We start from the raw sequence: 18,678 nt of genomic DNA, 5'->3' as shown, positions 1-18,678 counted from the left end.
TACATTGCTGTCGTTGCCTCCTCCATAATCCAATTAAGGAATCAGCCCACAGCTTATTTTGGGTTACAAAGAGTTTAAAAATGTCACTCAGATAACCCAACAGCCACCACATAGCATGGTCATAGTAGGTTGCTAATCCAGCCTGCTATTCACTGCAGACGTAACAAATCCAACTATAAAATACACATTTACTTAGATAGGACAATAAATCCCTATCATTTCACTTTTAGTGTTTTAGCATTGTACAGATTAAAACTTCTTTAAATAGTTTGCAGAAAAGTATGTCTACTTAGAGTTTAATAATAGCCTTTAAAGCTGTTATTTTTAGTCTGACCTGTGTTGGAAGTCATGTTGCATTAACCAAAAATAAGATAATAGGACTTCATGGAAATCATGTTTACAGAACTGGCAATAAAGACAGACTAAGGCTAGAAATGTAAAAGTCCAACAAGATCCCGCCGGTAAGTGGTGAAAAAATAGTCACAGCTATCTCAAGTGGACCGAGCCTTTGAGTTTGGGATCAAAGTCTGAAGAAAGCAATTAAACAAAGTCTAACTAAAGGTTTAAGTGAGTCTGTAAATTTGGAGTCTTCTGTGGGGCAGTGTGGGGTTTCCCTGTAGTTAAGTCTATCTGACTGAGGCAGATTAGCAGCTCCCAGTCACGTTACAATACGGATGATGGAGCCTTGACAGAAACATCAGAGTAAGCTGCCTTATTCAGCACTGTCTTAGTGAAGGGTCAAAGGTGAGATAGGATCAGTGGTGTTTCCCTTCAGCCCTCAAAATACCACAGTTAAAGAAATGATGACAAGCTATTGACAGAGTTTTAAAATGTTGGAAATTATTAGTAGTAGTAATATTAATTTTTAATGCAATAGGTTGTATTTCTTAAAAAAAAACTACATTTCAAATAATTTTTTCCTCAAAAATGAAGGAATGCTAATTAAGTTAGAATTTAGCTACTATAAACCTCTGGGTTCAACATGGTTGCCCCACAAACCAAATGCTGCAACATTACATCAAAGGTTTAACTGGAGGTTAGGGCAAACATGGGACTCAGCCCAAGTTGAGCCTATGATTTATAGGTGTCATCAGTAGTTTAAACTATTTTATTTTTCTTTAGCAGCATAAAACCTAAAGTAAAAAAAGCTGTCTGCAGTTTAATCTCAAACATTACATGAAGGACTTCCAGATAAAACTAACCATTTGCAGCGCTTTGCATTTATATTTTATATATGTCACATTACAAATAGTGTTTTCTTAAAATTTTACATGGTAGATTAAAACAAAACCTAAATTTTGTGCTGTGAATTTATTTTCTGTCGCAATTAATCAAAACATTTGTGCACTCACCTTTTTACAAAGGTCTGTTGGAGTTTGACTCTGCTATTTTTAATACAGAATGACATTTTGACCATTTTTCTTAAAAAACTAAACAAACTCTGGCCATATTTATAAAATTGTTTACATTCAAGGAAAAAAATACAAGAAAGAAAAGTATGTCCTTCTCAAAAATGTCTAAAAATATATTAATAATCAGACCCTTATCGTTGCTGAACAGCGTTTTGAATGATTCCGCAGGCATTGTAACTATTTATCTCTGAGGACGTGGGAAGGTCTGTTAAAACTCATGCTAATGTTCGGCTAAGTTCTGATCAGCAGACATGGTGACAAATTCTAGCATTTACTGCCATCTAGCGGATCCTATTAGAAATGTTCAATCAATTCTTTAAATTATTTTTATGTTACGGGTTATTTGTATCTTAGCTTAATTTTAAGGTTTTTATCCAGGTCTGTCTTAAATTATGTTTCAAAAAGGCGTGTTTAAACAAAGGGAAAGTGTTTTTTTTTAAACATTTTCTTTTTATAATTACAATGATGTGCGGCAGGTTTTTCTATGAATTCAGTCAAGTGGCAGAGATTAGAGGTATGTTCGCAGCAGTAATAGCAGTAGAGACGTTGTTTGCTTTAACACTAACGTAGCTGCTGTTAGTTTTGACGTCAGGTGAGTGCAGCACAGCACGCCCCTCCATCCCGGTGCAGAGCAGAGGACGTCTGGTGCGCACTGAGCGCGCCGCTCGGCCCGCCCGGACACTGCAGTGGAGGTACCGAGCCATCGCTGCGGCAGCTCGCTCCCGACTCTACTTCCCGCTACAGCCGGTCCGGGCCGGGACAGAACAGGGGGGAGAAACCGCTGGGAGCCATGGCCGAATCTAACATGCGGTGGGGGTTTCCCCGTCTGCGCCGGGCCGCGGTAAGCTCCACCGGGAGGTGGGGAACGTGGGAGGCTTCAGACTGGGCGGTGAAGGATAGCTACTGCAGCAAAGAGAGATAATACTGTTTTACACTGCGACACCGAGTGCGTGATGTGTTTTTAAGACGCAATACATTTTTAACACGCCTTTCTCCTAGAGGCTGCAGAGTGCAGCTCAATGTCAATAAGTCTGTGTTTGGTGTAGGACAGGCCAATGACAAATGTGCTTGGATTGGTCCTGAAGGTGCAAAACAAAAAGCTTTCCTGGGAGACCAAAGAAATGACGGTGTCGTTAAAGCCTTGTTTGTGTATTAAGTCAAATCGGCCTCATTGATCTTTATATATTGCACAGTTGTGCAATGCTGATGTTCTTACAAGTTTTGGTTACATCATCATGGCTGCTGGGTGAGCAAAAATAAGATTCACAATTTGAACTTAAGTTGGTTTTCCCATAAGAATGAAAGATTTAGTAGATTTTGCCGACAGGTCCACATTTTATTTGTAAAGGTGGACAGTGCACTTTTAACATGGCTTTCAATATTTTTACAACTAAAACATGATGGGTGTTAATTTGCATTCAGACCCCTTCATTCTGATATCATTAAATACTAATGATAAATTTTGTTGTCACCTAATTGGTAAATAGTGCACAAGTATTTGTCTCAGTGTAAATACAGCTTTTCTCTGAAGGCCTCAAAGGTTCGGTAGAGCAAAAGTAAACAAAAAGCATAATGAAGACCAATGAGCTCTGCAGATAATAATGTTACAGAAACGTTTACAGCAGAGAAACAAAAGACCAAAAAGCATCAAGATTTTAACACAACCTATATAGAGGAGACAGCAAACGTGGAAGAAGATGCTCCGATCAGACGAGACGAACTGAACCTTTTGGTAGTCATGCTAAACATTATGCATGGCCTCATCATATTGGGGGCTTAGAGTGAATCAGAATGTGAATGGAGCTAAATTCATTGAAACTTAATGTTCACAAATGTCCCCTATCGAATCCAGGAAAACCTTCAAAGGCAATACTGCAGAAATTTCAGTCTCTAGATGTACAAGTGGGTAGAAATATACCCCAAAAAGAGTTGCAACTGTAATTTTAACTTTTAACTAAATACAAATACATTCTACACTTAAAACTGTTATCTGTTGATTTTTATCCTGAATGAAATCAGAGTAAGGTTTACTAGTTTGCTGCTGGACTAAAATGGTTTCATCTTCATGAAAATATTGATAGCAACCATAAAGAAAGAATATTTTCTAAAACACCAGTAAATAACTTCAGATATAGTCATTTTTAATTCAGTGCATGATGTGAAGTGGCTAAGATGTAATCCTCAACCTCCTGCATAAATTGTAGTGAAAATTCTCAATGTTGTTTTGTTTCAGAATAGATTACGATGAACTAGGTGAAAAAAATGCAACAATAATCAGTTTGCATCTGTTCAAACTGTCTTTTTAAAGTAAAGCTAACTGTGAATTCTTACAAAAAGAGTTTTAAAATCAAGTTTCCAATTGCTATTACATTCTACCTGAAGATAAGATAAAGTTTGCCCTGCAACTTCTGCAGAAATCTGAAATGTTGATTTTGAAGAAAACATATGCTTTAATTTCTGCAAAATCTAAAATGTACAGACTGCTACATTTTAGATTTTTTATGATTTAAAATACAGTTATTTTACCATAGAAAATACAGCTGTAAGTCACAGTATGACAGTAACTAACCGGCATTCAGCTGCCAAATAGCTACTACAACGTTTTACAAAAACATTGTTAAGGTTTATTACAACAAAGAAAATGTGCCTGTTTGTTGGGAGTTTGGCTTGACAGCTGAGACTGAAGGAAGATGTTTCACTAAGCAGCGGAGTGAGTAAGAAGAGCTGATTTTTAGAGGTGCTGAAATGCTACAGAAGCTGAAAGATCTGCCAGACTGACATTGAAGGATGCTGATGCTGTGTTAAGCTTCGCACTCTTTCTCTGAGTTGGCAGTCTAACGTCTTCAGTGCCTTCTCTCTGTTTCCTGCCTGCCAGAAGTAACAGAATAAGCCACAAAAATCTGTTTGTTGTAGCTAAAACAATAATATTTCCAGAATAATTATGTCTGTAATACTTGGAATATGAAACTGTGTTATGTTGTTTTTTATGCTTGATCTGAAATTTAAAAAATAATCTGTGCTGCATGTTTGTCATTTGGCTGACACAATCAGTCTGATGTTCTGTAATTAAAAGCATTTTTTATTGTAAAACAAGTTGAAAGACAGAAAGATTTATATCTATTAGTAAGTATTCTCAAAACAACACTTTCTGCATCATGGCAAAAAGTTTGTTTCTTTGGAAGCAAAAGATCTAATGTCAAAGATTTTTGACATTTTTAAGTTGTATTTTTGTACAGAATTCAGGAGTTCATGAAAGAAAGAAATGAATTACCCTTTATTTCTTTTAGACTTCTTTTCCTGGCAACCTTCACTTGGTCTTGGTGCTTCGCCCCACCAGCTTGTTGAGCTCCACCCCCAGTCCGTCCTCCAGCACAGACCTGGGCTTTCGCTTCAGCCAGGACGACTTCCTCCTAAAGATGCCGGTAAAAAGACTTTACCGAATAATTGCATTTAGTTAATTTTCTAATTTTGTAAATGTTAGACGGCAACTAGCGAGTTGGACTCAGGATTTATTTTTGCTCTGTGTCTTGCAGGTGGTGATGCTGCGCTCAGTGGGTGACCTGCTGCGCTACATCGATGAAAACCACCTGGCATCGGACTTTACTGCAAAGGTTGAATATTGCCAAAGTGACTGGGTCCTCCTACGATCGGTAAACAGCTAACTGATGCTAATCCACCACACCAAGTTATGCTTATGAAATGTCATCTGTTTTTATACTTTTGGGTGACAATTTGTTTGTTTATGCAGTCCATTGAGACCTTTGCAGTGACGGTGAAAGAGATCGCTCAGCTGCTGCAGGGATTCGGCTCTGAGCTGTCTGAAACCGAACTCCCAGATGAAGCTAATGCCATTGAATTCCTGCTCCACTCCCACTCACATCGATACAGACAGATGAAGGTGGCACTTACTCACTGTCCATCCTTGTCTTTTTTTCTCTCCTCTACTTTTTATAGCAGTTTTTCTCCTAAATTTTAGGTGCATGCTGCTTTAGCTGTGTTTTTCTTGTTTTGTCAGGATGACATCCGGGGCGTTCTGAAAGAAGGACGCCTGCTGTTGTCAAACCTGGAAACAGTTAAAGCTGCAAAGAGAGAAGCTGAGGAAGAGCGGGAAATACAAGCCGACATGGAAACTGTTCAGAGGTGCTGTTCATGTGAAAAGGTTCCAGGATCATTTCTTGGAAATTTTTAGTCGTGTTTAGATTCAGTTTGAAAATTTGAACTTTATTTAAGCAGAGAGTTTGTTTGGGAGTGTGCCTGCCGTGTGTATTTTAGGCTTCTGGCACAGCTCAGAGACATGGAGGAGGCATTTGATGGTTTCTTTGAAAAACACCACCTGAAGCTGCAACAGTACCTCCAGCTGCTGCATTATGAAAGCAACTTCCAGCAGGTGGGATAATTGGTGTTTGTGCTCTCACTCCCATAAAAGTCATTTTAGTCAGGCCTCTTGATTTACACTCCTGTGGTTTGTGTGCAGATGGATGAGGTGCTGGAGCGGATCTCGGCCCAGGAGAAGGAAATTGCCTGTGTGGGAACTACAGTGGTTCAGACTGAACAGCTACTTAAAGATCTGGACAGTCTGGATAAACGAGCTCAGGTCATGAAACACATAAAGATTCACTTCACTCAATGTTCAGGTGTATCTCAATAAATGACAACAATATTGAAAAGTTACTGAATTCAAAAGCTGAAACTCATTTTTCAGATTAATTCAACAGAATGATGTTTTCAAGCCTATATTTATGTTAAATGTGATTTTTTTTTTTTACTCAAAGCTAATGAAACATTGTGAGTTAGAATATTATTTCAGATCAATAAAAATGTTTTTAATATAGAAATGTGGGCTTAATCAAAAATGAGATGATATTGTTTCCCATTTTGAGCCTTTAAATTGTAAATCAAAAGTAAATAGTCAATAGTCGTTGGATGATTCTGCACTTGATATTCTAGACCAAACCTGTCTCATTTAAAATAAAAAGATGTGGATATTGCATCTTGGGATGAAGCTGGAAATAAAGAGAGATGATTTTGAACCTTTAGAAAAATAAATTTATGTGTAAACAAACCATTATTGCTAGTTATTTGAAAAGTTAAATGGAGATATCTCAGATTATTTATGAGATTCATCACACAAATTGGTAGAAAATTGGACTTCAAATAAGGCTTTGGTTTTCTGAAATTTGTTGGGGAAATTTTTCAAATAGTTTTTTTTTAGAATTGTGTTAATGCCGCTAATAAAGTAGCAGGAGACAAACACTTAACACCATTCTCCACCTACTGAGCAACGCCGCTCTTTCACCAACCAGACCAGAAACACAAAGGCCAGCAGTCCCATAATTTAAACAAAACATTTCTACCTAGAAACTAGTGCTCACTTGGAAACTCAATTTAGTGATCAAGATCATGCAGCACATACACTACCCTACTGGCATGAAACCAGCTGCTTTTCTAGCTTTCTACTCTCCTCATCAAGGGCAAAGTGGAATCAGCTGTTTTCTGCTGGCTGTAGAAACCTAACAACAACAAAAATATGCTGACACTGCTGCATGCAACATACTGTACATCTTTCCAGACTATTTTTAGTCTACCTTCATCTACATTGTGCATTTCTTCACACTGACTATTGCTAGAGTTGGTGGGCCACAGAAAAACAAATACAAGGAGTAACACAGGAAAGCGTTAGTACTTTGTTCTTTAACAGAAACTTCTTGTTCGAGTGACATGACCCACAAGGCTTACATCCTACATTGGTTCTCAAAAGAAAGATAAATGTCAGTGAAGTTTAATGTAATGTTCACACCCTGACATTGGGCGTATAATTTTGTGTACATCAGGAGGAGATGAATCGGGCCCAGGTTGTGATTCTGCACGGCCACCAGCTGGCTGCCAACCACCACTACGCTCTGGCGCTCATCGTCCAGCGCTGCAACGAGCTGCGACATCACTGTGATGTCATCAGCACTGCCGTACGCACCAAGCGGGCCTCGCTCACCCGGACACGAGACCTGCTGCGGCGCCTTGAGGAGGTAAACATATTACAATCATAAGCTTTCTCGATCTGCCAATATTTGTTTAATCCTTAATTTATTTATGCTTGTTTTAAATTTGTGATATTTTCTTTGTTATTTAAGAAAAGTTGATAGTTTTGTCTTGTTCTTTTTTTGACAGGCTCTCCGTTGGTGTGATGAGGGGGCCTATCTGCTCGCCAGCCAGATGGTGGACAAGTTCCAAACTAAAGAGGGAGCTCAGGAGGCTCTGCAGTACCTGAGCAGCCACCAGGAGAGGGCGCCATCTGTTGTAAAAAACACCCAGGACACGCTGAGCCTGGAGTTTGAAGCTGTGCTCACACCTCAGCTGCAGGTAGCTGTTTGCTCTGCTGCTGCCTCAGTTGCAGTTACAAGAATTCACACTTTTGTCCCTTTCGCAGTCTCAGATTACCATGGTGAAAGAGAAGCTGAGCTCAGTTCAGTGCATGATCAGAAACAGAGAGCAGTGTTTGAAGAAGCTTGCAGATGTGCAGGTTCGACCCATACAGCTGGTGGCGCCTCGGCCTGAACCGGATCAGACCGTACTCCGCTGCAAGTCACCTCTCTTCTCCCCAAAACACGGTACAAGCCACCTCAGTTGCCTCTTCAAATGTTTAGCTCCTGTTATATTTTATTTGTTTATGGCACTTTCCTTCTGGACAGCATAATACTTGAATTGTATCAAATAACAAAATGGTTCACCGCAGTTCGTTTTGATCTGATCTGGTCTGCTGCTGCTGATGATTTTAAGTGTACCGCGATTTCTTTTTAATGTTGATGTTTCCACTTGCATCAGTATTATTTGGTGATCGTTTCCTCTGTGTTTATTTGTGTGGCACTTCCTACAGGTGTGGACTTCAATGTCTTGAACTCAAAGTTCTCATTTGATCTCCTTCCTGGCAAAAGAGCTTCAAGGAGAAACAACAGCCCGCGCAAGGTGTGTGTTCATTTAGGCATAGTCTATACAAGGAATTTTTTTTTTGTATTTTCGACTTAAGATTTTGTCCCATATTAAGCCAGAAATTTATATTATATATTATATTTAGTAAATATGCTAATTATGTTTCTATATCTGCAGTATCCTGTAATATTTACCACAAATGTGAAGATGTTGAGAAAAATATGCTTTTTTTACTGCTGTGGGCTAGTTACAGACAGAAACATTATGAAGATACAATTTATGTTTATTTTATTAACTTTTTTTATTATTATTAATGATATTGAAAGAAATAATAAAATCACCAGTATAGCATGGCGATCCAAAGATCCTGGGAAGCTGTCAAGACTGCACTCCCATCATGATCGTTTTGAAATATCCGGATATTTTAAATAACAACATAGTGGATTCTATCAATAACCTGAAAATGGGTCTTTCAACTTAATAATGACCCAAAACAAATGGCCAAATCACTAGAAACATCAGCCATCTTAGCCTCCAGTTGAAAACAAAACCTATTTAATGTGCTGCTTCTTTATCTGTGATTAGTGTTAATTTCACCGTCTCACTGTGGGCGTGTTTTGTCAGATTGAGGTGATGCATGATTACCAAGGTAACCGCAGCTGCCTGTACGGTCCCAACCCAGAAACTGATTCAGAAGCAGAGGACAATCCAGAGCAGGTCACACGGTAAGTGACCCTTGACCTCTGCTCTAACCATGTATTTGTTTAATCTGCGTCTTTTTCTGCATTACGTATGTTTTTCTATTTTGAATTCAAGATAGTTTGTCTCCTTATTGAACTGTTTTAGGCACATTATGAAGGAACTGATAGCTACAGAGAGGATCTATGTTGATGAACTGCTCTCTGTTCTTCTGGTGAGTTTGCATTTTTTAGTTAAAGCAGCTCAAAGAAAACATTAAGATTAGAGAAAAATACTTATGCTTTATATTTCTTGACTTAGTTTCCCATTTATTTTGATCTTTATTCTGATCTTTATTTCTGATTTATCAGGGTTACAGGGCAGAAATGGAGGACCCCTTCACGTCTTATCTACTTCCCTCAGCTCTTCGCTGGCAGAAAGATGTTCTGTTCGGCAACATGCCAGAGATTTACCAGTTCCACAGCAGGCAAGCTTTCAGGCTCATTCACACTTGCTCTCACCAGCTCTCACTGAGTCGTCCTTGCTTTCTTCTTTCCTTTCTTTTTGCTCTAATCAGATCTTCTTGCCTTTTTCTTCTCTTGGATTTTCTGTTTAGGATCTTCCTCCATGATCTGCAGGGTTGCCTTGAAACACCAGAGAGGGTGGGGGCTTGTTTTCTGCAGCGGGTGAGTAGACAGGAGGAGGGATGTGAGGACTGAATCAAAGTTGATCAAAAAAGCATGAACTAAGTGGAGCCTTATGTGTGCTTGAGTAGAAAGACAAATTCCAGGTGTACGAACGTTACTGCCAAAACAAACCCTGCTCTGAGCTGCTTTGGAGACAATGCTCTGATTCGCCGTTTTTCCAGGTAGTTACATGTAGCACACATATGGAAACTCTCTACTCCATTTACGTATTCATCATTAAACTCTGTCCCTTTGTCATTTTTTTCTTTTTGTAACTCTCAGGAGTGCCAGAAAAAGTTGGACCACAAGTTGGGCCTAGATTCTTATCTTCTGAAACCAATCCAACGCCTCACTAAGTACCAGCTGCTGCTTAAGGTTTTAGAATCTTACAGAAATCTGTTTCACATGAATGAAAAAACAAACATTTTAGGTATACTGCAAAAACATAAAATCTCAATAAGAATTTGTATCTAGTTTCTAGTGCAAATATCTCAGTACACTTGAAATGACACAAAACTAACTCATAAGTAACTTTTCAGCAATATACAGGAGCTTATTTTCAAAGGTTTGACAATAAAGGTTAAGTGAATTTGCTTTTTTCTTTGCAAAATTGTTACTGCTTGTTACATGCACTTGGTAACAAAATGGTAATTTTCTGCTCATCCAAACTAAGTTTACAATTTAGATGCAGCAAGAAATCAGCTATTGACAGAAGTCAGACTTAACCGGCCCTCAACAATTAAAACCAAAAAAAAAATCTGGTCTTTTCCAGATCAATGAACACATCAGAAAAATTGTTCTAAACTTCATTTTAATATTCATGCAAAACAAAACAAGGGACTAGGACTCTTGTAGATGTTTCTAAACAGGCACAACAATACAAACTGTAGATGTACAAAATACAGATTTGATTTCATCAATTTTCTGCTCAGCAGACTGGCTGACAGTGACTTCCAGTTTTACTAGATTAGATTATGCAGAAGCTGCTGACATTTCCTGCTGTGTCTGTCTTTACTCAGGAGCTTTTGAAACACTGTGTGGAGGAGCACTACCGCTGTGAGCTCCAGGAGGCGCTGGACTCCATGCTGGAGCTGCTGAAGTCTGTCAACGACTCCATGCATCAGATAGCCATCACAGGATATCCGGTACCAGCAAACCAAACCAATAAATTAAACCGAGTTCATCTGATTTAATGTATACTGCTGCTAATACTAGCAAAAACATTCTTTCAGTGAGGATCTTCTTGATCTTAGTAGCATTTGTGTCTTGGTTTTCAGGGTGATATTAGCCAGCTGGGCCGCATAATCCTCCAGGGGAACTTCAGTGTATGGATCAGTCACAAACGGGCAGCGGTGCGAATGAAGGAGCTGGCCAGATTCAAACCCATGCAGCGACATCTCTTCCTCTACGATCACGCACTGCTCTTCTGTAAGCGACGAGACGAGGACAGCCAGGACAGCTTCTACAGCTTCAAGTCCTGCCTCCGAGTTAAGATCTAGCTCTTACTCCAGGATGCAGTAAAATGATGTGTCAAAGAAAGGAGGGTGATGTTGAGAGTCAAGTAGTGAGTTGGGGGGCGTATTTTTCTAAACTTGGGTTAATATTGTAAATGAAGCTCATAGTAGTTTGTTTTGTGCAGCCGATTACTAATTAGATCTTGAGCAATCATTTTGTGGATTTCCTTCATTTTCAGTCCAGACTTTAAAGTAGTGTGGATTGTTTATGTAAACTGCACATAAAAGCCTGGCTTCTTGGTAGTAACAACACTATTTTTACTGGTTGAGTATGAAATCTGTATGGCAGCTTTGATACCATACAGATTTGGTATATAAAGCTGTTTTATATCATCCCTGTTTTTCTCTAGATGAGCACTGTGGCCATCACAGAAACTGTGAAAGGAGATGTGAAGAAATTTGAAATCTGCTACAGTGGCAGAGAAGTTGTTTATTTAGTTCAGGTATTTTGCTTTTGGTTTGCTATTTTCTGTTGAGTTACATATAATTTCAGCCTAAAACTTGTTTTTATTTGGTCTGTGTGTATGCTGTCTGTCCTAGGCTCCCACGGTGGAGGTCAAAGTTGCCTGGCTGAACGAGATTCAAAAAATACTGGCCAACCCACAGAAACTACAACAAGGTTGCTACCACTTAAATTAGTGTTAAAACACGTCTTTACATGTTTTAAGCAAATGCCAATGATATGAAACTTGCAATCTGCTATAATTTGTACATGTAAAGGAATACTGCAGAACTGTACTTATTTAGTGTTGTTTCCTTACAGAGTTTTTTTTCTGCTCTACTAATTTAATGTGGTTTATAAATTCAAATTCACTTAGATGTAACCCAGGCGTGTCTGTCTTCATCTATCCACAGAGGAAGATTCTTCTCTTGCTCTCCCAGACAACCTTCTCTCTGACAGGTGACTCGCTTTTAAAGATCTCAGTGATATCCAAACCAAAAATCTGGTCAGATATTTATGTGCACTCATCACTGATATCAATATTATATATATTTTTGATATTTTAACAGCACATTCTATCCATCCATTTTCCAGTACTATTATGACATAACCTATGTGATTAAAAAACATAGATTTGACTGCACAAGTTTGACTTAATACTAATTTTCTATAATATACACAGTGTTAACGTTACAGGCTCAAATATGTACATTTGCTACCTCTAGTATTTGGATAATTGTCCTTCAGCAAATTGCTTCTCACCGCATGCTTTTTGTAAACAGTGAGTTTCTGTCATACTTCCCAGGAATCATAACATGAGACAAAAATTAAAACACACTATTTTTTTAATTTATTTTTTATGCCATTTTTCAAATGACTTTTAATGAGAATTCAGTCTCATCAGGATATAATTAACTGTATTTCTTTACAGGTGTTTTGTATTTTTGTGTATGTTAAAATAATAGTGATTGGTGTTTGCATGCCAGCATGTTATTTCATGTCTGAGTAACTTTTGTTTTTTTAAATAATTTCCAACATATTTTACCAACAGATGAAAATAAACAGCATTGTTTCTATGCATGACATTATAGATTTATGTTTTACCAAAAGGCCTCAATCGGAGAAAATTTACAACAGATATGGTATCTGTTCTGTGAGATCTTCTTTAGTTATTTTAATCCTGCACTGTGAGTGACGTGAAGAAAGTCCTGTGCATAAAGTTATTTAAGTTAAGAAATTTCTCATCTTCCAGAAAGTGAAGAAGAGATGTTTTTTTGGTATGAAGATAAACTAAATTTGTTTCAAGTAAAAGTGTGAGTGAGTGATATCACAAAACTAGGGAATGCAAATAATTACACAATTAAAAACAAGCAAAATCTTGAACACAGAAAACAATTCCAACTGAAATTCAACACAATATGCCATCAGTAAAAAAGTAAACAAAACAGATTATGTGTTTTCTTCAGGCCAGCTTTAAGAAGAAGTTTTAAAATTTGAAGACAGGTAGATGTCTGAAAATGTGATGTTTAGCAGTTTATTCCAAAGATGTGACAGTTACACCAAATTCTATATTTATTGAACCATCTAGAACATTCTGGGGATCTCAAAGACCAGGATTGAAATTACTTATGAAGAATAATAAACTATAGCCTATCACATGCATTTCTATAGTATCTAGTCTTTTAGGCTAGACTTAGAGGAGACACTGTCTTGCAAGACTTTTTGGCTTTCACAAACAGAAGATTGTCTAGAGACCATTTTTAAATACTTTGTTTGTACTTTATGTAGGAAATGGGTGAATTTCAATTAATCAGAAGTATCTTTCTACTCACTGTTTTTTTAATTCTTCTCAATTTATTGGATTTGAATGGACCAATCCCACCCATCTGCTACTTAAAGCAAGTTAAACTATATCAGGATATAATTAACAAATGAAATAAATATACATGACCTTTCTCATGTGTTTGTGTAGAATTTTGTTTAAATAAAATAACAATTCCATATATTGCAGCACTCTAAGATATCTGTGTTTGAACACAGTTTGAAATCAGAGGCTGAAATATATGTTGTTGCAAAATGAGTGGAATGCAGTGTGAACCTCCAGAATGTAAACGAGGTTTGACCTTGGTTTTTGTGACACGGTGGATGTTTGTTTGCCTGTCCTGTTTGTGGTGCTCGTGTCTGTGTTTCTGTGGCCATGCGTTGCTTTTTTTAGCACATCAGAGATGTGTGTGTCGTGGGGCGCCGCGCCGGTGGGAGGCTGCTCAGCGTGTCTTCCTGTTCCTCACAGTTCCTCCGCAACAAGCCACGCCCACAAGTATAGAGGGGAGGAGTCGACATATTCCAGCCCCGCCCACTCAGACCCTGTGGTTCACTCGCCTCGACGTAGTGAGTTGGAAAACTGCAATATCAAAGTGAAAACTTATTTTTACAAAATAATGACATCTAAATAAGTCTTTGCATGAATATCACCTTCTTTAAAGTGAAAGATCTAATTCAACAAAGTTGCATCTACCAAGTACTGACTTAAAGGTGGGGAATATATATGCAGTCACTTATTTTGTTTCATATTTTTACATTATTTTCTTTTTGTAGAAATCAGTTTTAACATTTTTGTCAAAAAAGCCCAATTTTGCTGATCATAATTGATTTGTAGAACCAATAAAAAGGGTAAAAAATCCAACGCGGTTGGAGATTTTTTATAGGCACTCTAATAGCTTAACAACATGCTAACCAAGACTAACTTCATCATTTTCTCTGAAATGTCCGTATTTTGTATTATTGTGAAATCTTCCTACAAGCACTTCAATAAAAAAGAAGAGTGCTTCTTTCTTTCTGTCTCAGCTCAACATTTCAGTCAAGTTCATCTCTGATCTTTGATGTTATAAATTTAGGAGGTTTAAATACTTTCTGTACAATGTTTCTGGTTTAAAAGTGCAGCAGTTTGGGTTTCCTCTTTTCAGGTTGGCCTGCTCCTGCTCACTCTGTGGCGATCTGCGAAGGCCTGGAGGACTGGGGTGCAACAGACCTCTCTGCCTTATCCGACTCGGATGAGGAGGATCAGCCCTCCCCACTGGTAAACTTTTCCTTAAGGGCTGGGAACAAACAAATTATATGTTGTTATATGGATAAAATGTCATGATTTAACCACCTACATACAGAAAACAACAAAGCCTAACTTCCCTTTGGTGTTGGAATAAATCTAGAGATGTAATTTCTTATGTTCAGGTGGCGGGCAGGTACAGGGTCATGGTAGAAAGTAGCATGGCCAGCTCTGATGACATCATCTTTAACTGCGGCGATGTCATCCAGCTGCTTTATGAGGATTCGTCAGGAGTGTGGTAACGTGCCGATTGGAACAAAATTCTAATTATAATGCATTCATGGATATAGATAGTCTAAAAGAAATCTTAAATGTTTGTTGTGCTCTGATGTGTCGTTTGTAATTTTAGGATGGTGAAGAATATCAGTCGTGGTGAAGAAGGTCGAGTTCAGCCTGAGGACTTGCACAGGATTCTGGGAGAGAGCTGCTGAGAGCCAATCAAAAGCCATAAAGCTCACATCATCCCTTCATTTCCCAAACAAATGCAGGCATCTGATTCAGTCAAGTCAGACTGAAACACTCCATCAGCCGCTTATTCGACTTTAAAGAGCTGTAACAGAAGCTGTGTACTGCAGGACAGATCTCAGAGGAATGTAAAAATTGAAAGCACATACAAGCCATTTTTATCTACCTGCTCTAGCAATGATGCAGAAGAATGTTTGGACTGGACTGGTTTAGTGGGTCCTCCGCATACTTCCTATATGGACTTTTATTTTGGATGTTGTATAAATAATATTTTCTTATGACATATTTAAAAAAAACACAAGCAGATAATTATGTACATATCATCTGTGTGCCAAGTAGGAAAGCTGATCACTGCAGCTTCTTTTTGTGACATGTTTTTGAGTGAAACCTGCCTTCTTCTACTCTAGAAAGCACACCCTGTAACATTATGGGATGTGTTCTTTTGATGCTCAAAGAAGTTGGCACATTAGCTTTGCCCCTGTATTCGGCCATAGGTGTTATCTGAGAAGCTCTATGACTTCTCTGTCCATTCACAAAACATACAATGCAAGACTGTGGGGGTAGCTGTGGTAGATCTTCCATGTTGCTGGTCAGAAATCAAACTTACCACCTCATCACATCCACACCAGCAGTCTGTCCTGCCACTGCTCTGACTTTATCTAGATGACTAGGCTTCCTCCATAGCAATAAATAACATTGAACAAAGTGATCAGTATGCTTTGGGTTCCCTGTGAAATATGAAGTGCTGATACCTCAAAATGTTTTCAGGAAAGTGAAAGGAAGGAGTAGGGTAAGGCTGAGGTGCAAGCAGCTTGTATGTTTGGTTCATATTACTCATTTTTAATTGTTAAAGTGCAACTTATAAAGAAGAACTTCAGAGTTCATAACCTCAGTTTGCATTTTGTGATTACGATTCCTTCTGGATGTACATGTCTAGATATTCATACAGATCATTGCCCAGAAAGGTAATCATGCAGCAATATCAGGTTTGACGTCGACCTGAGAGGAGGTTTTGTAAATTTGTTGTGACAGAACCTCTTGTCAATGGAAGTAAGCTAAAAAAAAAAAGGTAGTGATAGTCTTCCAGCTGCATTTACCTGCATTTACCTACCTTAGAGGACACAAGAAATAAGAAGTTGTCTTAATTTCTTTCAGGCAACATTATACTTTACCACTTCTTGTTGACATTTTGTTGCATGTAAAGAATTGCATCTTCACACCTCAATGGTTTATAATGACAGACAATGAGTTATGTTTCTGCAGGTTAGACTTTTACATATTCAAGACAATCTGACAAAAGTTTGGCAGAGTAAAGCCACAAGATAATTTATCAGAGTCAGTTCTCATACAGGTGCACATTAGCAATATCTTGATCTTTGTACAATCTGCATCTATGTCAGTGGTTCTTCCTTTCGTCTTAAAAATATCAAATAAAAGGATAACTTTTTGCATGCAATCACGCATGCAAAAAGACAATGAACCATGAAGACAATTTGCAGATGTTTTATTGTAATTCATGGTCATATACATAGATGCATTCTGAGGAAAAGATTGATTTATTTACAGTAAAACGTCTAAGGACATGATGATGGGCAAGTTTAACTTAATTCAGTTCTGTTTAGTAATTCGTTATATTATGCATTCTGCCAATCAGGAACCATTCTGTGAGAGAGAAACATTATTCACCAAACAACATTGGTATTTCTCATATTATACAATGTGAAAAAATGCAGGAGGAAAGTAAACCTAATGCTACAATACTGGTCAGTAATCTAGAAGAACTGGAAAAGAATACAAGAAAATAGACTTCTGTTCAAAATTAATGTAACTCCCATCTATTTGTATTTGTCCTCCATCCATTCTCTGTTTCTGCTTTATTCTCCTCAAAGTGGCAAAGAAAGAAATCCATTTCAGGCCTTTTAATTCATTTGTTGTTCATTTTCAATCTTTATTATTTGATTGCTGCTTATTAGAGTATTTTGAGAAATTACAAATGTATTTGATCCTGGTTTGGGCTTTTGGGCTTTGCTGCTAAAACATATGTAACCTATTCATGAAATGTTTCTTGTCCTCCTCACATTCATCTATCAAGCACAGTGCTGTGTGGACAAATACCTCTCTATAGATTTGCACTTACCTTTAGCTTTATTTTTGCCTCCTCTGCTGTTTTACACACACAGAACTGTGGTTAGTGTTGGCTATAATTGTAAAAAAAAAAAAAAAAGAGGTAACCAAAGATTAATGAGAGTTGAAATGATGAAGAAACAGACAGACGGTTTACTGCCTCTGTAAAAACTGCCACGACTGATTTTTCCATATTGTCACGGATCTTGTCTAACTAATGGTTTTTCACAGTATAAGTGTAAGAAGTGGCACTAAAACACTGCCACTTATAAAAACATGACACTTTTTGAGACAGCGAAATTCAAATGTGAATATGTAAATACAAAGATTATTATTAGTTTAGTATGTAAAATGTATCTAAATAGATAACTTAGGCAGTCAAAAACTATCAACTGACTTAAACAGATAGGCTAAAAATACACAATATTAGTGATATCCTAAAAAAAAAAAAAAAACCTTTCAGTAATACCAAATTCAAGATTAACTTCACCAGTGAAACTAGATTTAATCTCACTGTATTTAACACCTACAGGACTGTAGCTACTTCTTTGTGAGATTTTTCAAACCAACTCAGACGTTAGAAACGGTTTTGTTCTGACAGGCTTCTTGAACTTGAACTTGTTTGCTGCATTTGCTCACTTTGCACTTTTTTTCCTATCCTTTGAAACATTGAACAAGCTTGTATTATAATGCATAATGCCTGTAACTGTTTTCTGAAATGTAAGCACATGGTTATTTCATTTGATTCTGTCTGATTGATGTGTCTAAGAGGTTTATTTCAACTCCTCTTCTGATGTTGTGGGTCTTTGCAGAAAAACTGAACTTCATAAAATCACACAAAGATGTTTTAATTTCTTATTGCCTAATAAAATATAATCTCAGCGTTCTTTTGGCATGTATTTACTTAGATTGATTCTTAGTCTGTTGCCTGTGATGAATTGTTAATTCCTTTATTGAGATGTACTGGTTTGTTGTCAGAGCTGCTAGGTCTGGGGCCACAATGTGCCTAATGAATCAACCACAGCTACAATCTTAAAAAATAGATTATTTATGTCAATGCTTAGTTTTATTTTTTGACTCCATCACATGATTTTTGGATTGCTATGTTTTGATTTATAGTTAAGTTCATTTCTAGTCTTATTTTTAAAACCGTATTCCTACTGTTTACACTTTTCATGTCTTCATCTGCACCTCACTGATTTTTAGTTTTATGTGATCATCCTGCTTTGATTCAATTAAAAAAACTGTTTCCTATTTTCATCATCACTGATATACAGAATACACCGCTTACTTACAAGACCCCCGTTTTTCTCACATATGAAATAATTAT

General features: G+C 37.5%; 1 protein-coding gene across 2 annotated transcripts; it reads left to right on the top strand.

Moving 5' to 3' along the window:
* Positions 1–1,999: 1,999 nt before the first annotated feature.
* Positions 2,000–18,235, top strand: mcf2b (MCF.2 cell line derived transforming sequence b). 2 transcript variants are annotated; one of them, XM_032575712.1, is made up of 26 exons: positions 2,000–2,253; positions 4,700–4,834; positions 4,946–5,062; positions 5,161–5,310; positions 5,428–5,552; positions 5,685–5,799; positions 5,887–6,006; positions 7,244–7,435; positions 7,578–7,769; positions 7,837–8,017; positions 8,284–8,372; positions 8,961–9,061; positions 9,183–9,249; positions 9,386–9,501; positions 9,631–9,700; positions 9,790–9,882; positions 9,983–10,075; positions 10,720–10,845; positions 10,978–11,187; positions 11,565–11,657; positions 11,755–11,833; positions 12,070–12,115; positions 13,872–14,044; positions 14,620–14,732; positions 14,885–14,997; positions 15,109–18,235. In XM_032575712.1, the coding sequence occupies exons 1-26, from the start codon at positions 2,203–2,205 to the stop codon at positions 15,188–15,190; spliced, it is 3,042 nt and encodes a 1,013-aa protein (XP_032431603.1). In that variant the 5' UTR covers positions 2,000–2,202; the 3' UTR covers positions 15,191–18,235. The 2 variants fall into 2 exon arrangements, with proteins under 2 accessions (XP_032431603.1, XP_032431604.1); XM_032575713.1 differs by having other exon boundaries at positions 13,947–14,044; positions 15,109–15,260.
* Positions 18,236–18,678: the final 443 nt, after the last annotated feature.

Source organism: Xiphophorus hellerii, chromosome 11, assembly GCF_003331165.1.
Source record: "Xiphophorus hellerii strain 12219 chromosome 11, Xiphophorus_hellerii-4.1, whole genome shotgun sequence".
NCBI lineage: Eukaryota > Metazoa > Chordata > Actinopteri > Cyprinodontiformes > Poeciliidae > Xiphophorus > Xiphophorus hellerii.
This window is presented reverse-complemented; position numbering and strand designations above follow the sequence as displayed.

Coding starts and splice junctions, on each gene's coding strand:
- mcf2b (XM_032575712.1), top strand. CDS start 2,203: ATGGCCGAATCTAACATGCGGTGGGGGTTTCCCCGTCTGCGCCGGGCC. Junction 7,770..7,836: donor TGCTCACACCTCAGCTGCAG/GTAGCTGTTTGC, acceptor TCCCTTTCGCAG/TCTCAGATTACCATGGTGAA. Junction 8,373..8,960: donor GAAACAACAGCCCGCGCAAG/GTGTGTGTTCAT, acceptor GTGTTTTGTCAG/ATTGAGGTGATGCATGATTA.